This window comes from Chelonoidis abingdonii, chromosome 2 (assembly GCF_003597395.2).
Source record: "Chelonoidis abingdonii isolate Lonesome George chromosome 2, CheloAbing_2.0, whole genome shotgun sequence".
NCBI lineage: Eukaryota > Metazoa > Chordata > Testudines > Testudinidae > Chelonoidis > Chelonoidis abingdonii.
The window spans coordinates 177,809,113-177,828,733 of record NC_133770.1 but is presented as its reverse complement, the minus strand read 5'-3'; the positions used below and the strand labels follow the sequence as shown (position 1 = coordinate 177,828,733).

Here is a 19,621-nt window from a genome sequence, read left to right as displayed (position 1 = left end):
GAAAAATGCCAGAAAAGGAAAGACGGCTGTCACGCAGCAATGGTGGCCCAACTCTGTCTTCCAACACCACTTGCAGTGTCTGCTAACAAGACTGTGTCTCAAGAATTGGACTTCGCAGTCACCAAAGGACCCATGAAAAATAAAACCTGTGAAAGAGACCATCCTCGACCTTGAGGGATCGCCGACAATGCTCATCATTCATATGCCCTTTCATGCTTCAGCCACCATTCCAGAGGACATAATTCCATGCTGATGACACTTGTTAAAAATACAATGCATTAATTACATTTGTGACTGAACTCCTTGGGGGAGAATTGTATGTCTTCTGCTCTGTGGTTCTACCGCATTCTGCCATACATTTTGTGTTATGGCAGTCTCAGATGATGACCCAGAATATGTTGTTTAAGAACACATTAATTGCAGATTTGACAAAATGCAAAGGTACCAATTTGAGATTCTAAAGATAGCTACAGCACTTGACCCAAGGTTTAAGAATCTGAAGTTCCTTCCAAAATATGATAGGATAAAGTGTGGAAGGCTGTTAGAAGTCTTAAAAGAGCAACACTTCCATGCAGAAACTACAGAACCCAAACCACCAAAAAAGAAAATCAACCTTCTGTTGGTGGCATCTAAACTCAGATGATGAAAAAATGAACGTGCATCAGTGCACTCTGCTTTGGATCATTATCAAGCAGAACCCATTATCAGCACAGACACATGTCCTCTGGATTGGCGGTGAAAGCATGAAGGGGCATATGAATGTTCAGCATATCTGGCACATAAGCATCTTGCAGCGTTGGCTACAACAGTGCAAAGGGAATGCCTGTTCTCACTTTCACGTGACATTGCAACTAAGAAGTTGCCTTCCACACCTTATCCTATCAGCATTATCTCCCATAAATGTAAACACTCTTTTTCTTAGTGATTAAGTAGTAGGACTGAGTGGACTTACAGGCTCAAATTTTACAGTGTTTTATTTGAGTGCACTTATGTAAAAAAAAATTCCACATTTGTAAATTGCACTTTCTCAATAAAGAGATTGCACAACAGTACTTGTATGAGAACTGAAAAATACTATTTATTTAGTTTATATTTATCACTGCAAATATTTGTAATAAAAATAATATAAAGTGAGCACTGCACATTTTGTATTCTGTTGTAACAGAATTCAATATAATTGAAAATGCAGAAAACATTCAAAAACATTTAAATAAATGGTAGTCTATTATTAACAGTGCAATTAAAACTGCGATTAATTTTTTTAATAGTTTGACAAGCCTAGTTATAACCTTTCATTACTTTGCATACAAAAGTAATGCAAGAACTATGTTGGAAAGGAAAGTATATCAGTTTTCTTTTTCATTCTACTGTAAATAAGGATCTGACTGCTATTTTCCTTTATGCACTCCTGATTTATAAGTCTGCCATAAAATTGACTGCTGCTTGTATTCAATTATCAGAATCATTTCTTTGTATATAAGAGTATGTAAACTGACTCAGTCAAGTATTCCCAATTCGGAAGACTGATATTTTATTTCACATAGTTCACAATCAGACTCATAAAGGCTAGAAACTTTTATAAAATAAAATTTAAAAAAAACTGCAGACGAGTATGATGTAAGTATTGATCTCTCTCATGGAGAGAGTGAGTATTTCAGAAACTTCTTTTTCAGTTCTTTTTTAAATGAACAATGAACTTTCGACTAATCCCTTTGGAAGATTACTCCAGACTTAACAGATTTCACCATGAGAAAGATTTTCCTGATATTCATGTTAAGAGTTTGTTTATTTCCATCCTATTACTCTTTGTTGCAGTTCTCTGTACTACCTTAAACACTTCTCCCCACTCCTTGGTGTGTATTTACTTTATATATTTGTCAGAGTTGTTACATTACCTGTCCTTTTCTCCCTCCTCCATCACTGATTACTCAAACTATACATAGTTTATTCTTTTAATCTTTCCATGCATGCAAATCTCTATGCAAGCAGATCTTCCTCTGTAAATTTTTGATATGCACAAAATGCTCTCTACAAAATTAAGTTTTTGTTTATAATTTTCTGGCCCTTCTGGCTACCAGCGAGATTCACAAATGCACTACTGCAATTTCATTGTGACAGGTTTCTGTGGTAGCCATGTTAGCCTGTTTCAGTAAAAAAGAGGAGTCCTTGTTGCACCTTAGAAACTAACAAATTTATTTGGGCATAAGCTTTCATGGGCTAGAACCCACTTCATCAGATGTATGAAGTAAAAAATACAGTAGCAAGTATACATACATGAAAGGATGAGGGGTGCTTTACCAAGTGTTAGGTCAGTCTAACAAGATAAATCAATTAACAGCAAGATATCAAGGGAGGAAAAATAACTTCTGAAGTGGAAGGAGAGTGTCCCATTACAGACAGTTGACAAGAAGGTGTGAGTAACAGTAGTATTAGTATTGGGGAAATTAAGTTTAGGTTTTGTAATGACCCAACCACTCCCAGTCTTTATTTGAGCCTAATCTGATGGTATCTAGTTTGCAAATTAATTCCAGTTCTGCAGCAATAAATTTGTTAGTCTCTAAGGTACCACAAGAACTTCTGGTGTTTTTTTTTCTGTAATTTCATTAATTATTGTATGGACTCGTTCATTAGCCCATTTGTTTATAAACCGACCCCCCCCCCAAGATGGATAAGTAAAAGTAGCAAAAAATGTATGACCCTTTCATAAGCCAACCCTGTATTCAGGGGTTGGAAAACTTTGGCTCCCAGCCCATCAGGGTAAGCCGCTGACAGGTCAGGACGTTTGTTTACCTGGAGCGTCTGCAGACGTGGAGCCCCTCAGCTCCCTGTGGCTGCGGGTCGCCATGCCCAGCCAATGGGAGCTGCGGGAAGTGGCACCTACAGATGCCCCAGGTAAACATAACGATGATGTATTAGATATTCAATTCAATAATTCCATAGAGCAGGGATCTGGCGGTGCAGGCCGGTTTGTTTACCTGCTGCGTCTGCAGGTTTGGCCAATTGTGGCTCCAACTGGGCATGATTCGCTGCTCCAGGCCAATGGGGGCAGTGGGAAACGGTGACCAGTACATCCCTTGGCCCGCACCACTTCCCAAAGCCCCCATCGTCCTGGAGTGGGGGACTGCGGCCAGTGGGAGCCGCAATCGGCCAAACCTGCGGACTCAGCAGGTAAACAAACCGGCCCAGCCCGCCAGGGTGCTTACCCTGGCGAGCCGTGTGCCAAAGGTTGCCGATCTCTGCCACAGAGTTTAAAATCATCAAATTTTGATGCAGACCTGTTTATAAGCTGACCACTGCTCTTTGATGCATCACTTTTTTACCAAAAATATTTGGCTTATGAACAAGTATATACTGTAGTTACACCACAGCAAACCCTAATATAGATATGTTTCACTGAAAGAAAGCAATATTTAACCCCTATGTAGCTTCTATCCAAATCTGCAGACAGACTAAAGCTATGTTCACACTGCACTCTCATCATCAAAACTTTTGCCACACAGAGTGCGAAAAGAAACACACCTCTGAACAAAAGTTTTAACGGTGAAAAGCACTGGTGTGGACCGCACTTATCTGGCAGAGACTCTCTTCTGGCAACAAAGCTACTACCCCTCATTTGAGGTGGTTTTACTTTGTTTCCAGGAGAGCTCTCCCAGTTACAATGAGTGGCTACCCAGCACACCTTACAATGGTGTGGCTGCAGTGGCAGAGCCACACCATTGTAAGGTGCACAGTACAGACATAGCCTGAAACCATAGCTGTTAGGGTCTAATTCAGAGACTATTAAAATCAATGGAAGCCCTTCCATTAATTTCAATAGGCAGGGAATTAAACTCTGAGAAGTTTCAACCACTACATTCATCTCAACAGTGATCATCAGGAAGCCACAAATGAGAATTAAAGGTCGGCATTAACGACTTAGCAAAAACCACCCAACTAACAGGCTCAAGTATATCCAGTGGGGTCGTATTTTCCATTCATTCTAACACACAAGAATTTAAGGTCATCTCTATAGGTATAGTGCTGCAGTGGCACAGGTGTACCGGTACAGTTGCTGCACGTGTGGTGAAGATGTTCTATGCCTACGGGAGAGAGCTCTCCCATTGGCATAAAAAAAAACCCACCTCCGCGACTGGTATCAGCTATGTTGGTGGGAGAAGCTCTCCCACCAACATAAGGCTGTGCACCTGAGTGTTTATATTGGCGTAACTTATGTCACTCAAGGGGGTGGAATATTCATATCCCTGAGTGACATACGTTTTGCCAGCATACGCTGTAGCATAGACATAGCCTTACAAATTTTAGCTACAAATATATGTTCTAGTACAGGGGTGGGCAAACTTTTTGGCCCGAGAGCTGCATCTGGGTGGGGAAATTGCATGCAGAGCCACGAATGTAGAGCTGGGGCAGGGGGTTGGGGTATGGGAGGGAGTGCGGTATACAGAAAGGGACTCAGGGCAAGGGGTTGGGGTTCAGGAGGGAGCTCAGGTTAGGGAGGGGTGCAGAGTGCAGCAGGGGACTCAGGACAGGAGTGCAGGAGAGGTTCGGGGTGCAGGCTCTGGAGTGGCTCTAGGGTGGCAGCGGTGCCGCACTGCTAAGGCAGTTTCCCTGCCTGCCCTGGCCCTGTGCTGCTCCCGGAAGCAGCCAGTACCACGTCCCTGCAGCCCCTGGGGTTGGGTAGGGAGGGCAAGAGGGCTCCATGCACTGCCTTCACCTGTGGGTTCCTCACCTGAAGCTCCCACTGGCTGGGGAAAGGGAACCGCAGCCAATGGGAGCTCTGGGGGAGGTACCCACAGGCAAGAGTAGTGTGCGGAGCCCTCTGTTCCCTCCTCCCCCAGGGACTGCAGGTACGTGGTGCCGGCTGCTTCCAGGAGCGACACGAGGCCTGCAGTGTCACATGGATGGCAATCCTGCAGGCCGGATCCAAAGCCCTGAGGGGTTGAATCCGGCCACAAGCCGTAGTTTGCCCACCCCTGTTCTAGTAAGTTCTACTCCCAACACAGAACTTTTCGGTTGGTCTATATCTCCACTCTACCCCAGGAACCTTATATGGATTGACATTTGTACCATTTACCAACCTTTTAATTTAGGATTTTGAACCCTTATCCGCTCACTGTTTCTCAGTCCGATACAGAGAAAGACTAGGACTCCAGTACACAATTTAGGTCAGCAGAAAGTTGGGCAGGTTCTATCTCTAAAGCATGTGGACTCTTGGTCCCCAATGAAACAGAACAAAATAGAATAGTGGTGGGAGGAGCCACAGAATGTAAAAGGATGGAAACTGGAACCTCAGGAGAAATAACACCAAGCAGAGAGAATCCTCAACTTGATCTTCCACATTAAGATGTGCCCACCCCCACCCCCACCACCCAAACACTCCTGTGTTCTTCCAGCCTGAGCACCTGCTCCCCAAAATCCTCTTGTGCTCTCCTTTGCCTTCATCATCTTTCCTCTGTCTTAAAAGGCTGAAGGGACCTCAGGGTCCATCATCCCTCCTCATTGTTTTGCTATCCTGACTGCTTCAGAGGAACACGATATCTCCTCAGCACAGCCTGATCCTATTGCTTCTAAAGTGCACCCAGGCCATGACGAACACAAGGAAGCAAGAGAACAGAATTCATCTCTCTTGCATAGGAGGGCAATGTTCTAACCCGAGACAAAAACAGACAGACAGCCCGCCCTCATAATTCAAATAAAACAATATTTTAAGAATTTGGGTAAGTATTTTAGTTAATGAAAGTGTTGTGTGCATTGTTCTCAGTTACCAGATTTTGGGCTCCTATGTGTGTTTTGCATGGTGTTATGGATTTTCTATGAAGTTTTGTACAGATCAACAGGCACTAAAACAGGTCGGCAACCCATGGCACGCGAGCCGATTTTCAATGGCACGCTGCTGCCTGCCGGGACCCTGGCCCCACTCAGCCCACTGCTGAACCCAGGCCGCCGGGGCTGGGACCCTGGCAGGCAGCAATGTGCCATTAAAAATCCCACCCAGCCCAGCCTACTCTTCTCCGCCCCCTGCTTTCTCCTGAGCGGGCAGGAGCTTGGTCCTGCCGGCTGTTGCTGCAGGGCAGCCTTCACCGGCAGCCAAGCTCCCTCCTCCCCCGCCTCTTCCCCCAGCTGGGTTCCTGTCCCATCTCCTGTCCCTCCCTGCGGCCAAACAGCTGATGGTCCTGGAGAGGCAGGCGGAGGAGTGGAGCTGGAACCATAGTAGCCGCAGTGTGCTTGCTGTGCCGGAGAAGAGGTGGAGACGGGGCCTTGGGGAAGGAGGGTGGAATCAGGGCACATCCCCTCCAGAGCCGCTTAGGGCAGGGGCTGGGAGCATCTCCATGACTCCAGCCCACACCCCTGAGCCCCCTGCCCTGATCCTTGACCCCCCACATCCCTCAGTCCCCTGCCCTGATCCCTGAACCCCCTCACACACACTCAGCTCCCTGACCTGACCTCTCTCACGACCCCAGCCTGATTCTGGCACACCCCCCCCACATACCCAGCCCCCATACACCCAATGCCCTGACTCTTGCATCCCTCACATCCCCACCCTGAGCACCAAACAGAAGCTCCTGCACATACACCCCACATTCCCACCTGAAACCCTCACACCAAATGGGAGCTGCTCAGGTAAACGCTCCACACCCACACCTCCTGCCCCAACCCTGAGCCCCCTCCCTCATTCTAGCTCCTGGCCAGACTTTACACCCCAACCTGCTCCCTCACCCCCAGCCCTGTGCTCAGTGCACTCCCACCCTCAGCTCAGTGCAGAGAGAGAGGAAGAGAATGCACTAAAACCAGGGAGAAGGTAGGTACCCACTCTATGTGGGCAGGGCTGAGACTCCAGACTAGCAGCGGGGCTGGGCCGGCAGCCGAGACCCTGGCTGGCAGGAGCCGGAGGACGGAACCCCAGATCAGCAGTGGGCTGAGCCACTGCCAGTCTGGGGTTCTGGCTGCCGGCCCCTTGCCAGCCGGAGTCCCGGCCACAGGCCCCGCTCAGCCCGCTGCCGGCCTAGGTGAATGGAACCCCAGGCCAGCAGCAGGCTGAGTGGGCCGGTGGCATAAGATCCGCATTTTAATTTAATTTTAAATGAAGCTTCTTAAACATTTTGAAAATCTGGTTTACTTTATATATAATAGTTTAGTTATATAATATATAGACTTATAGAGAGAGACCTTCTAAAAACGTTAAAATATATTACTGGCACACAAAACCTTAAATTAAAGTGAATAAATGAAGATTCAGCACACCACTTCTGAAAGGTTGCCAACCCCTGCACTAAAACAACTTAATTCAAAACGCCTTCTGTCTTACAATACCAGCTGGAAAATTTTGAAATAGGACCAAGGAGAGAAAGAAGATACAACTAACTAACTAGCTGTCCAGCAGACTCTTACTAACTAAATTCTACAGATTCTGGCAAAAAATCCCAAAGCCGTTCTGATGGGAGGGATGTTGCAACAATTTCATAATATTAGAATCTCTCAGATTGGGGAAAAAGTTTTAAACACTTAAGTAAGCTAACCTTTTATATATACACCCATATAGAATACTTTAGGAAATTTACTATCAGGAAGGATAGCAAATATATACACAAACCTTGGGCCTACGAAAGTCAGAATCATGTTTTGCTACTAACTAGGTATTACAATAAAACATTTCTGCACCATTATAATGTTTTTAAATTAAAATTTCATGTGACCCAGAAATAGCATGTATTGTTTTTTATATCTTTGAAAAGCAACTGGTAAAAAAAAGCCCTTTGAACTATTACAGCCAAAAATCAAATTACAATTTAAGACAGGTCCAACACAGGGTCTAAAAAGCCTCGACCGAATCCGTTCCCCTTTATATTAAGCCAATAGTTCCCAAACTGCGGCCCATGAAGCCCTCATGAACCCCTCTCATGGTGAGTAAAATCACCAGAGTAAGTGACCACTGCAGGACTTAAGAGGCTGGGAGGGTATGACTGATGTATGGCTATATATTTATACTTAGGGGTTATCTATGCATAAAATAGTGCAGCTTCACTACTCTAGCACTTCATCACCTATACCAGTGGGAGGGGGTCTCCCATCAGCATAGGTTATCCATCTCCCTGAGACACAATGGCTAGGTCAACAGAAGAATTCTTCCACTGACCTCATGCTGTCTAAACTGGGAACTAGGTCTAACTACACCACTCGGGTATGGATTTTACACACCCCTAATCAATGTAGCTGGGTCCACCTAAATTTTTAGAGTAGCCTAGACCTTAAATCAGTACACCAGCATAACTGAGCTATGCTGCTGTAATATCTTAGTGCAAAACACTAGGAAAACTACCTCCCTGCGAAGCAATAGCTAGGTTGACAGAAGATTTCTATTGACCTAGTGCTGTCTACACTGGGGGTTAGGTTGGCATAATCACATCTCTCGAGGATGCAGATGTTCCACACCATTGAGACATGCACCTATGCTAATGTAAATTGCCAGTGTAAATTAACTCTATGTCCCCATGGGAGAAGCTGGGGGGCGGGGGGGGGCGTCTGGTTAATTGATTGCCTGTGATCTCAGGGTAGTTGACACCTGTGCAAAGGGCCTCTGGAGATTCCACAAATGTATGTTGAGGCCCAGCCTGTCTCTTACAAGAGTCCCAGCCACCTGGAGTTCAGTCACTTTTAACTCCAGATAAAAGTCTCTAATGAAGAACAAAGTCCGAGACCCCCTTGCTCTCTCACAAAACACTCTGCACCCTGACTGTAACGCCCACAGCACCAAACACAAGACAAGTGAGTATCGAACAGCCTCCAAGCTGCTGAATGCCCACACGCGGCGGGAGCCGGCCCCAGTTCTACTAGGGAAGAGCAGGCCGGAGCCCAGCAGCTCCAACGGAGGGGATTCGCAACACCCTCCTTAGGGTGAGCCGCCTGTGAAACATCGGGACAGCGGGGGGGGGGGGGGGGGGGAAAAGGCGCCTATACGGAAAAAAACGCACGAACATCGGGACTGACCCTCCCCCTCGCACCTTAGCAACCACCCCTGGGCGCCCGAGGCAGGAAGGGAGGAGCACGAGGAGCCCCGCACTCCAAGCGCGTGCACGGCCTCTCCCCCTCGCTGCCTGGCTCGTGCTCGCTGGGGCCGGGGAAACGGATGCCGCGTGCAGTCCCACTGCCCAGGCCCGCGACGAGTCTCACGCCAAAGGCCCAACCAGGGCCCTCGCGACTCCCCTCTCCCCCCAGCAAATGAGTCTTAGCGACCGTTACAGCCACTTCCCGCCACAAGGCGCCTCATAGCGTCTCCCTCCCACTTTCCCCTGGAAAGGAGCCTTCCCAAAGGGGCCGCCCTGTCTCTTACTCGGGCTCCCGCAGCACAGACTCCACCGCGGCGGCCATTTTGAACTTCCAAGCGCCTTCGCTGCTGCTGGTGAGACGGGGCCGCAGCGCATGCGCGATAGAGCGCCAAGGGTCGAGGCGAGGAAACGCGCCACCTCGGCGACCCACCGGAAATGAACCGCACCCTGCAGCGAGGGAGTAAGTTACTTCCGGTGGATCTTTTGCTAGGGAGCGTCTGTAAAGAGGCACCTCCAGGCCCAGCGGCGCAATCCCAGAACAATGGTTGGGGCAGGGAGTCTTCGCCAGTCACGATGGTGTTAGTGTCACCAGGTATAACCCTACGTAGTTCAGAAGGGTGGAAGATCACGAGTGTCAATGAAGCCCTCCTGTTGTAGGCCTCAGTGAACCATTGTGCCTCCATGTTTAACACTTTGTGTAACCTGGTGTAACCTAATGTGTTAATAACTGTAAAGTGTAATGTCAGCAGCTAGTTTTTGATTGTAACAGCCAGTTCCCTGCTGTAATACATTGAAGCCAGGCTAAAGCAAATTTCAAGGTCGCTTTTAGATACAGCATACATGTCTCCGCACTAGGGAGGGGGAAGACGAAGTGTGTGAGAAAAGAATGCTGCAGCTGGACAGAAGAGAGAGGGGGAAAGGGGGCTTGCTAGTCAGCGAGAAGAGTTCTCATGGATATAAAGGAACAGACTGCTTGTTTTAGGTGTGCTGGATCTGAGGCATGTCAAGTCTCCCAGCACCGCTTTGAGATCTCAAATAAATTTGGTTTGCTTCTCCAGCTTGGTGTGTTTATTGGCGTGGCACACCGGGCGACGGACCCCCCCCCTCCCCGCTGTTGTCCCCCTCCCTTCTCAGGCACTTTGGGCCGGCAACAATGGCTCAAGCGATCTGGACGTGGCGCCGTGACACTGGCAGCTGTGTGGTGCGGGCTCACCCAGCGTTTGAGAGGTGGGTGGATGATGGTGTCGGAGGGGACAGGAAATTTGGGGTGATTGTAGAACAAAGTGAGGGGGTGAACAGGAAGGTGCTCAGGACTTCTTGGGATGTGTGGCCCCTAGATGTCACACCAAATAAGAAATGGGATACTAAACACTGAAAACCAGAGGTACAACCAAAAACTACCTAGGCTGCCTAAAGTTGTGGGTATATGGAGTTAAGTAAAAGAGAAACTGCCAGGGAGGGTAGGCCCAAAGTACAGACATTGTGGCTATTGTTTATTTATGTTTTATGAAACTTAATGACTCATAAACAAGATTTCACCATTTGTTTTAATGTCAGAGCAGGCATAGTGATGAGCATCCGCAACCCAGATACTCAAGGCATTCACACCTTGCCCTAGTGTATTAGAAGAAGGCAATGAGACTATGTCAACACTAGCACTTTTGTCGGTATAATTTATGTCGATCAGGGGTGTGAAAAAAACGCACTGAGTGATGTGAGTTACACAAACAGAAGAGCCAGGGTGGACAGCGCTTATATCAGCATGACACACACTCCTGCTGACATAGCTATCATGGCTTTTTGGAGGTGGTTTAAGTATGTCAATGGCCATGGGAGGGCTTTTTCCTGTTGGCCTAGAGTGGCTACACAAGCAATCTTACAGCAATGCAGCTGCATCCGTACAGCTGTGCCACTGTAAACTCTCTAGTGTAGATATGGCCCTAAACTGAGTAGGAAGTCTTGCAAGATTGTCATGAAAATCTAGCAGCTAGTGATAATGTTTGGGGGTGGGAATTATATTTTGCAGACATTATTTTTAAAATAAATTATTCTGGATGGTAAATTGATAATTTTTTCAGCTTGGAAACAAAAATGAATCCCAGGTGTCTGTTTCCATTTTCAAAACAGGAAGAAATGCAGTAGGGAAACAGCATAAGCACAAGCAGCAAAGAATCCTGTGGCACCTTATAGACTAACAGATGTTTTGGAGCATCAGCTTTTGTGGGTGAATACATCTGATGCATCTGACATAGTGGGTATTCATCCATGAAAGCTCATGCTCCAAAACGTCTGTTAGTCTATAAGGTACCACAGGATTCTGCTTTTACAGATCCAGACTAACACGGCTACCTCTCTGATACTTGACAGCATAAGCACAGAAAATTAAACTAGAGTTTAAAAATGGTTTCAGTTGTGATAATCTTGGGTGCTAATAATGCTAATACTTAGTATGCTGCTATTATTACCTAGCATTCATTATAGGTACTAGATAATACTTAGTCCTGCCTTGAGTGCAGGGGGATGGACTAGACTAGGTGGCTTCTTGTGGTCCCTTCCAGTGCTAAGATTGTATGATTATGGCCTAGTTATTACTTAGTCCTGCCTCAGTGCAGGAGACTGGACTAAATGATCTGCACCTGGATGATTATATTCTGAAAGACTAACCAAGAACTGTGCTAAGCACTATATAGAGTACTAGACGATAATATCACTTTCCAATACCTGCTTCAAAGAGCTCATATGCAACCATAAATTACCACGTGTTGGATTTAAAGATGAAGAACCTGAAGCACAGCGCGTTTAAATGACCGAGCTAAGCTCACACAAGGATGGGAACGGGGAGGCACTCGCGGACCTCGAGCTGTCGCTGGTGTTTAAAGCGTTGAGTTTTGGATTTCAAACGAGTCCTTCAGCAGCGCTCTTGGGTGTGTCACTTTACGCACAGTCCCTTAGAGTGGGGCAGCCCGGTGTTACTGGAGGGAGGAGGCGGGAGGGCTGAGCGCCCGCTCTAACACCGCCCTCTTCGTTCCGGGCCGGAAGCTGGAAAGCTAGCGGAGAGGGGCGTGTCTGAGCCGTGGAGGCCCGGAAATAGGGTGAGACTAATTCAACAACAGAGCCACTGACCCCTGCAAAGCGGAATGGAACCGTCCTCCCTTCCATTCACGCGCCGCTGACCCGGGCAGTGAGGGAGCGGCACGTGCTTTCAGCAGAAAGTCCGTCCAAGCAGCAGCGGCTTCTGCCGGGGGGTGGCTGGGGTGGATGAGGCGCAGCTGTTGTAGCTGTAGGTGGCGCTTTGAGGTGACCGTGTGCCCTTGGCAAAAGCGTGGGGAACGCTGCAGGAAAAAGGAAGAGCAGGGAGGGGGGTCGAGCTGTCAAACAGGCGCAAGAGGGACACGCCACTGATTGTCCTCCTCTGGCCCTAGCCCATGCTGCTACTACCGCCCTGGTTTTGCAGTTGAATCACTGTAGCAGGTACGGTCAACTGGTTCTTCGCCATTCCCTGTGTAAGGGGAATTCACAGCGCCCGAAAACAAAATATAAATAGAGCCCTGGAGTGGATACAAAATTTGTGTGTCATCTGATCTGTGATCTGCAAACGTCACTGGATATAAAGTGGATATTTGCAGATTTGCAGGGCTCTAGATAAAAGGCGTGATACTGCACTGGTAGGAGGAGGGGGAAGGTATGCAGAAGGATGTACTACAGATTATCAGATATAGGGCTTCTAGCTGCTGTGATGCATTCTGGATTATTTTATTGTTTGTTTTAAAAGAATCGGGGAGGTTAACAGACTGTAAATCTTTGTATAAAAAGGTACAGCCCTTTGTCAGTAGTGGATGTTCTGTGTATATGTCAACTCTATAAGATTTGTGGATGAATGTATGCTGAGATATTTGTATCTTAATGATGTATTTTTCTATGAAAAAGGCTTTGCCATGGGATTCATAAATGTTATGCAAATCCCAAAATGAATACACAACAAAAATCCAGTAGAGGAGAAAGTAACAAATGATTTGGGATTGTTTTTTTAAACATAAATAGTTTTCTAAAATCTCAAGTTTGAAATTACAGAATAAATGTTTCATCTGTAATAATGAAGTAAGAAGAGCTGTGTTGTATGAGGCATTTAGGTTTAAATTTTCTTCTGGCAAAACTTCTACTGTCTTCCAAGAAGCTATGATTTCACCCTTGAATTTTATATAGACTGATGCAATTTAGATTATAATCTGACCCTAGGGCCTCTTGTAATTTCTGAAAAAAGGCAACAATAATAGTTGAAATATTAATATACCAGAGCATAGTATGCATCCATCTCTACTTGGGAAAATGTAAATAGGCACTTTATGTATATCTTGCTTAGTATTACTGAAGATTTAGGATAAATTATCTTCTGGAGAAGATTGCTGATATACGAATTTTGCAGATTATAGAACAGCTACTAACTGCTTTATTTATGTTTCTCTTATAGACTTGTGTTCTTGCACTTTCTGAAGATGAATGAATTTAAATATAAATACCAATACATTCCTTCCACAAACCTACATTTACCTGAGGAGATTACAACATCCCGATTGTATGCCTCTGTGGCAGAGGGCTTTGAAGCCCAAATTGCCAGCCGGTGGAAACGTTTTTGGTTGAAGTGTACAGGTGCAAACTTTGTCAGTTTACAAACAGTAGCGAGAATAAAATCAGAACTCACATGACTAATGTTCACAAACAAGGTAGAATTTGCCACATTTCTGAGTGCCTTCAGATGGGCCCAGATCAAGATGAAAATGACTCATACAGCATTGGGGATGAAATCTACCAAGAAAATGAAGAACACCTTGCAAAGACGTCATTTCTGTTGCCGATGTACCAGATGCTTCATAACATGAGTCCTGAATGCTGTGATGTGAGCCTGGGAGTCAAGGTGATAATCCTAATGTCTCTCATTCTAGTAAGATAAAGACACTGTTTGAAGAAGAAGCAGGTCAGTTTCAGCTTGAGGAGCCCTGCTCTGTGGTGCCTAATCCCCTCTCATATTCCACAGACCCCAAAGAATCTAAAAAAAGCAAAGATGAGGAGGAAGCCCAATCTGAACATCTCATGTCACTTGGCCTGTGTCGCATTTTCAGCATTAAAACTCAAGCCTTAGAGGTAGAAGTGAAAACAACTAAAGTTGAAGTCAAACAAGAAAATAGTAAAATTCCGAAGACAGTCAGACCTGCAAACAGTGGCTTAGCTCAACCTTTGAAAGGTATTTGCACCTTAAAACCAAGTGCTGAAAGAATACAGCACTGCAACATATGTGACCAAGAACTGAAGTCAAAGGGTGCTTATAAAATCCATGTTAAATGTCATGATGGAGACGAGGGCTTCAGATGTGTTTATTGCAATTGCTGCATGACAGAATGGAACTTAATGGAAAATCATTTAAAAACACACAAGCCAATAAAAGAGAGCTACCAGTGTCTGATTTGCAAGAGAGTTTTTATGTCACCAAGTGCATGGAAAATGCATGGGAACAACCATCATGGAAAATGTAATCTGTTTCAATGCACAAAGTGTTCATCTCTTTATGAAACAGAGCAAGTGAGAAATCTGCACGTATCTTGTCATTATGGTGACTTGTTTAAATGTCTGCACTGTGATTTTATTGGTAAGTCTCAAACAATTATTTTTCTCATACTTTCACCCTCTTTGTAAACCTGTCTGTAAGCATAATGTATATTGGGACTTACAAAGATGTACTTCTAGAGTTTCAGCATGTAGTATGATACCATCTGTGATGAGCTATAACAAATAATCTTAGTGTTACTGGGAAATTTGTTACAGGCAGGAGCAATACAAATCTATGTGTTTAATAAACGTTTGCAAATGAACCTTTTTATGAAAATGTTACCACGCTCTACAGAATTGCCGCTCATTTTCAGCTGTAATCTGTGGATTCTAAATATTTGTTTAAAAAAAAAAAAAGTTGGAGTTAACTTCTTTTAGGACTTGGAAGTCACGTCACATGCAATGAGAAAAATAATTTTACGTGAATTTACTCTGTCTCCAGTTTAATAACACTCTGCTATTTTTATCTTTAAACCACTACATTGCCGCTGTAAAATTAACTAATACTTACTTAGCTGTGATGTAGCTATTACTTATATTTTATGAATAGGGAAACCGACAAAGACCAAGTGACTTGCTTAGAATGACAGATTTCCTAGCTTCCAGTATGGTTCTCAGTCCAATAGACAACATTGCCTTCTCTGACTCCAAATATTATTATATCAAATCATGGCATATAATGCAAAAATTCTTAGTACCTATGTCAGTCTGCTTTCTGCCACTTAAGTTTCTTCCTTCTCACTTTTTTGTTGCAGTCTGTCTGAAAGTGCAAACTGAAGCTATCTGTGTGGGTGGTATTTGGAGAAGGTGCTATGGTGTGTGTAGCTGTTGTCGGTAGTCATTGTAATAGCTTGTAAATGTAGCAAATTAGAATATCCATTGAAGAATGAGGTGAGTATGGTGGCCCATCTAAAACAAGTTCCTGTGATAATGACTAGGTTGGAAAACTTGCTTGGAGTGAGATCTTGTATAGAAAAGGATTTATTGCCCTCAGCTTATGTGTTGATCCATGTGAGATTAAGGCGCTAGTTTTGTCTGTTTTGGTCGTGTTTGAGATTGCATGGATTTGGAGTTGGACCTCATCTACAGAATTCCTGCAAGAAGTAAAAATGACTGCTGAATCTTGTTACTTTCAGAATCAATTTCAAAACTCACTACTCAACTTTCTCTTGGTAGTTTCTTCATACAAATACACAACACCTCCATTTATTCATAGACAAGCAAGAAGTATATAAACTAATCAAACTGTTTCTCTTACAGGGTGGAAAGGAAGGTGGGCAGAGAAAGGAAGATTGTTATAGTTAGTTATTTCTGTTTTAAAATAGTTTTGAAGGATTCCGATTCTACAGTTATAGGAGTGATTATAAGTGCATATATAAACATGCAACTTGCTTCATTCAATGTAATGAGCCATTCATTTCAAAGTCTAATTTTGTGTTTTTAATGGAGACTCTCTATCCAATTAGTGTTTTTGTTTGTTTGTTTTTAGTTTTAGCTTAAGTGACTAGACATGGTTTGTTTATGTCTACACTGTGCAACTTTTAGTGACACAGCCATGCCGCTAAAAGGTGCGCATTGTAGCCACTGTTTGTTGGCGGTTCTCTTGCCAACAAAAAAACTTCCATTGTTAACGAGCAGCAGTAGCTTTGTCAGCAGGGGAGCTCTCCTGCCGACAAAGCACAAGCACTCTGGCGCTTTTCCTCAGCAAAACTTTTTTTGTCATTCAGGGGTGTGTGGGTTTGTTTGTTTGTTTGTTTGTTTGTTTTTTCACACTTCTGAATTCTGCTTTCAGATACAGTTGTGTAACATCCATTGAATCTGATGAGGTGTGTCTGTCTGTGTTTTTTAAGGGCAGAATGTGTCCCTTAATGTTAAATTAAAATACGATGTAAATATTTTTTTGAAGTGGACCTACCTGTTAAAAGATGTCACCAGTGTCAGCACCACATAACAGGTGATAATGTAGCATTATAACATGTTTCATAAATATTTCAGATATTCCCTTTTTTTGCATTTCTCACAAAAATGCAAAGTGATCACAAAACTGAGCTCTTCTAAAAGGATATTGTATTTTGTTGAATTCTGAAGACTCTGAAGTGGAGAAAGGCTATAAAAATAGCAGTACCTGTGGCACCTTAGAGACTAACAACTTTATTTCAGCATAAGCTTTCGTGGGCTACAGCTCACTTCTTACAGCCCACAAAAGCTTATGCTGAAATAAAGTTGTTAGTCTCTAAGGTGCCACAAGTACTCCTGTTCTTTTTGTGGATACAGACTAACATGGCTGCTACTCTGAAACCTATAAGAATAGCGAGAGTTTTTTTTATTTTATTTTTTTCCAGATTATTATCTCTTAGTCATAATAGCCCATAGCAGATAATGGGGCTCACGCTAATATTTAATCTTGGCAGAGATGCCAAGTCTACAGTTCTAATGAGTTTGTATAACTGAGATAATAGAGACCTGCTTTTTCTCTATAGCAATGATTTTGGAAACTGTAGTAAGTTTTAATTGCTGTGAAGTTTATTATTAGTAAGCTCTGAACTTGCTTTGGTCTTAAATTGATTACTTGAGTTGCCCAGGAAAGTGAAAACCTAATAACTCTGTGCTGCATACTTGTTCTGACTTTTAACCTCAAGGACAATTACAATGGTGACAGGGAAATATTTGTACAAGAATAAATGTTTTCTCTCTTTCCTGTACTATTTTTATCAGTTATGTTAAAATTTACATTAGCTTCATCCCATACCTTTATCCTACATCAAAACTATAGACTTGTCGCACTTTTGGCTTCTTTTGGTATACATTTTACATTGATTAGTGTTTGTACTTCATTTAGCACCCCTTTCTGTCCCCCTCCCCCAAAATAAGAAAGAAAAAAAAAGGTAGTTATAAACTGGCGTTATCATTCTGATTCTCAGTATAGACCTGTGATGGAGGACAGAAAGGCCCAAAGAACAGATAATGGCACTAGCTTTTCAATATTCTGAATCTGGCCTTAATCAGTTAGACCAAAAGTTACCACCATGTACTGTCTGTTCAGTAACTATGTATAATAATTCTTTGTGTGAAAGGAGTTAGTGCTCTCAGTTGTGTTTCCTACTGAACAGGTGTTCACATCACAAAAAACACCCTACTTTGGCATTTTTCATAGCAGTCTTGGAGAAGAGCCAAGAGCAGAGCGAGAATGGAAATGGAATTATTTTCTTTCACCCCTAAAGATGATCCCTTCAGATCAGAACTGGTGCTCTTGTAAACCTCTTGTGTTGTTTTGTTGTGTTCTTTTGTTCAGCACTTCACGTGCATGATAATTCATGTAAAAAGACAAAGATGCACCCATGGAGGAGTTGATGATTCATTTCAGATGATGGCTTTGCAATCTTTTTGAGAACTAATTCTTTATCCCCTATTACTTGGCATGTTTGGGGCTTTTGGGTCCCTAGCTCACTATATTATATAAAATTAAAAAAGTAGGCAAAATTTTGTGTTTTTGATGTTTCAGTTCCATCTTGTCTTTCAGTAATACATTAGCCACTCAACTTTGCCATTATGGCTTGTTGTTACCAGCAGAACCCCATGATGGAATTATAGCTACATAATTCATAGTCCCTGTCTATTCCAGTCATACAGCTAGTGTTCTTCCTGAATTACTATACATACATACTGCCAAACCATATTCACCCAGTGTAATATCACTGAAGTTATTGAAATTACACCAGTGATGAATTTGGCCCTCTCAAACAGCTGTATAGCTGAAAACAAGAAAGATTATTGAACATGGTCAAATGTATAGATTTAAAAGAATTAGTGATATTTTCTGTATTTACTTCTATTTCTGTTTCCTCTGACACGGATACATTTCAATGATCTGTGGCTTTTTAACACAGAGAGAGAGAGTGGAGCAAGGTCTACAAGCATCTTCGTACCCACAACTACAGTTCCAAACCACATCAGTGCACTGAATGTGAAAGATGATTCTTCCAAATGTGGGTAGCTCTTTAATTTGTATGCTTTACTAGTTGTTTCTCTTTTTCTAGTTTCTTGGTTATTAAAACACAGCTAACTTTTTCATAAACGTTTTTATTAAAATCAATCATTTGTTGGGTTTTTAATGCTGTATCCTGTTACTGTAAATAGTGATGGTGAGTGAATGGTAGAGCCCTACTTATGAGTATTTAATATAAAAGGGTGAGGGAGTGGGAGTGTTTAACAGAAAAAACAGGGTTTTAAAAATAACATGGTGGGTTTTGCTGTGTTTAGGAAACCACCACATCCTGCTACTGGTATCTGAGGGGGAGAGAGCTCTATAGTGGCTCCTTATGACAGTGATATGAGGTTGGGGAAAAGGTAACTTGGGTTCTGAATACAAAGGATCTTATGTTGTTATGGGAAAGAGAGGTCATGCACTAGAGGTCCCCTATGGCCACTCTGGACATTGGTGATGGGGGTGCGGGACCAGAACAGGTACCTTCAGTACTCCTCCCTTAGCCCTCCTCCCCTTCCAGATACCAATAGGCAGGGCAGAAAAGAACAGGCACCACATGATAGTGGGATGTTGGTGGCCAGGAGAGGAGAATGGTGACATGACACCCAAACTACAACTCCCATGAGAAACTGGCAGCATTTCCAAATCAAAATTTTAAGTTTTCAGCTAAAAGTTTGTGATTTTTCTGGGTGTTGGTTTTGTTTTGTTTTGACAAAGTCAAAATTTTCCATGGAAAGCAAATACTTTTCATGGAAAATTTAATTTGTCAGAACCCAGTTTTCTGTCTAAAGAGCGTTTTGAATAATAATTAATAATAATAAAAAGTCATCTAGCCCTACCTGGTAGTGACACATTTACAGCCAGACAGCTTGTCTTGAGGAGTCAAGCTGCTTTCTACTACCAGCAGGTAGCTGCAGTAGGCTTGCTTTCCATCATCAGCAAGAGGCAGGATTTTCTTCTTATCTAATAGGCAGAAGGCCCCTTAAAGCCCCAC

The 19,621-nt window shown here is 43.6% G+C and overlaps 1 protein-coding gene and 1 long non-coding RNA gene across 12 annotated transcripts in view; one reads left to right on the top strand and one right to left on the bottom strand.

Moving 5' to 3' along the window:
* Positions 1–9,424, bottom strand: part of PRP4K (pre-mRNA processing factor kinase PRP4K) — a 54,772-nt gene extending 45,348 nt beyond the window's left edge. For all 11 annotated transcript variants that reach the window (XR_012655315.1, XR_012655312.1, XR_012655310.1 and 8 more), the window contains exon 1: positions 9,326–9,424. Coding sequence is in view for 3 of the 11 variants with exons in the window: in XM_032798409.2 (XP_032654300.1) it covers positions 9,326–9,363 (38 nt within the window). In the remaining 8 variants the exon portion in view is untranslated. The remainder of the gene's footprint in view (positions 1–9,325) is intronic.
* A 2,664-nt stretch (positions 9,425–12,088) lies between these two features.
* LOC142045762 (uncharacterized) lies at positions 12,089–18,735 on the top strand. The gene is made up of 3 exons (XR_012655309.1): positions 12,089–12,512; positions 13,510–14,682; positions 18,530–18,735. It is a non-coding gene; the product is annotated as an uncharacterized LOC142045762 (long non-coding RNA).
* Positions 18,736–19,621: the final 886 nt, after the last annotated feature.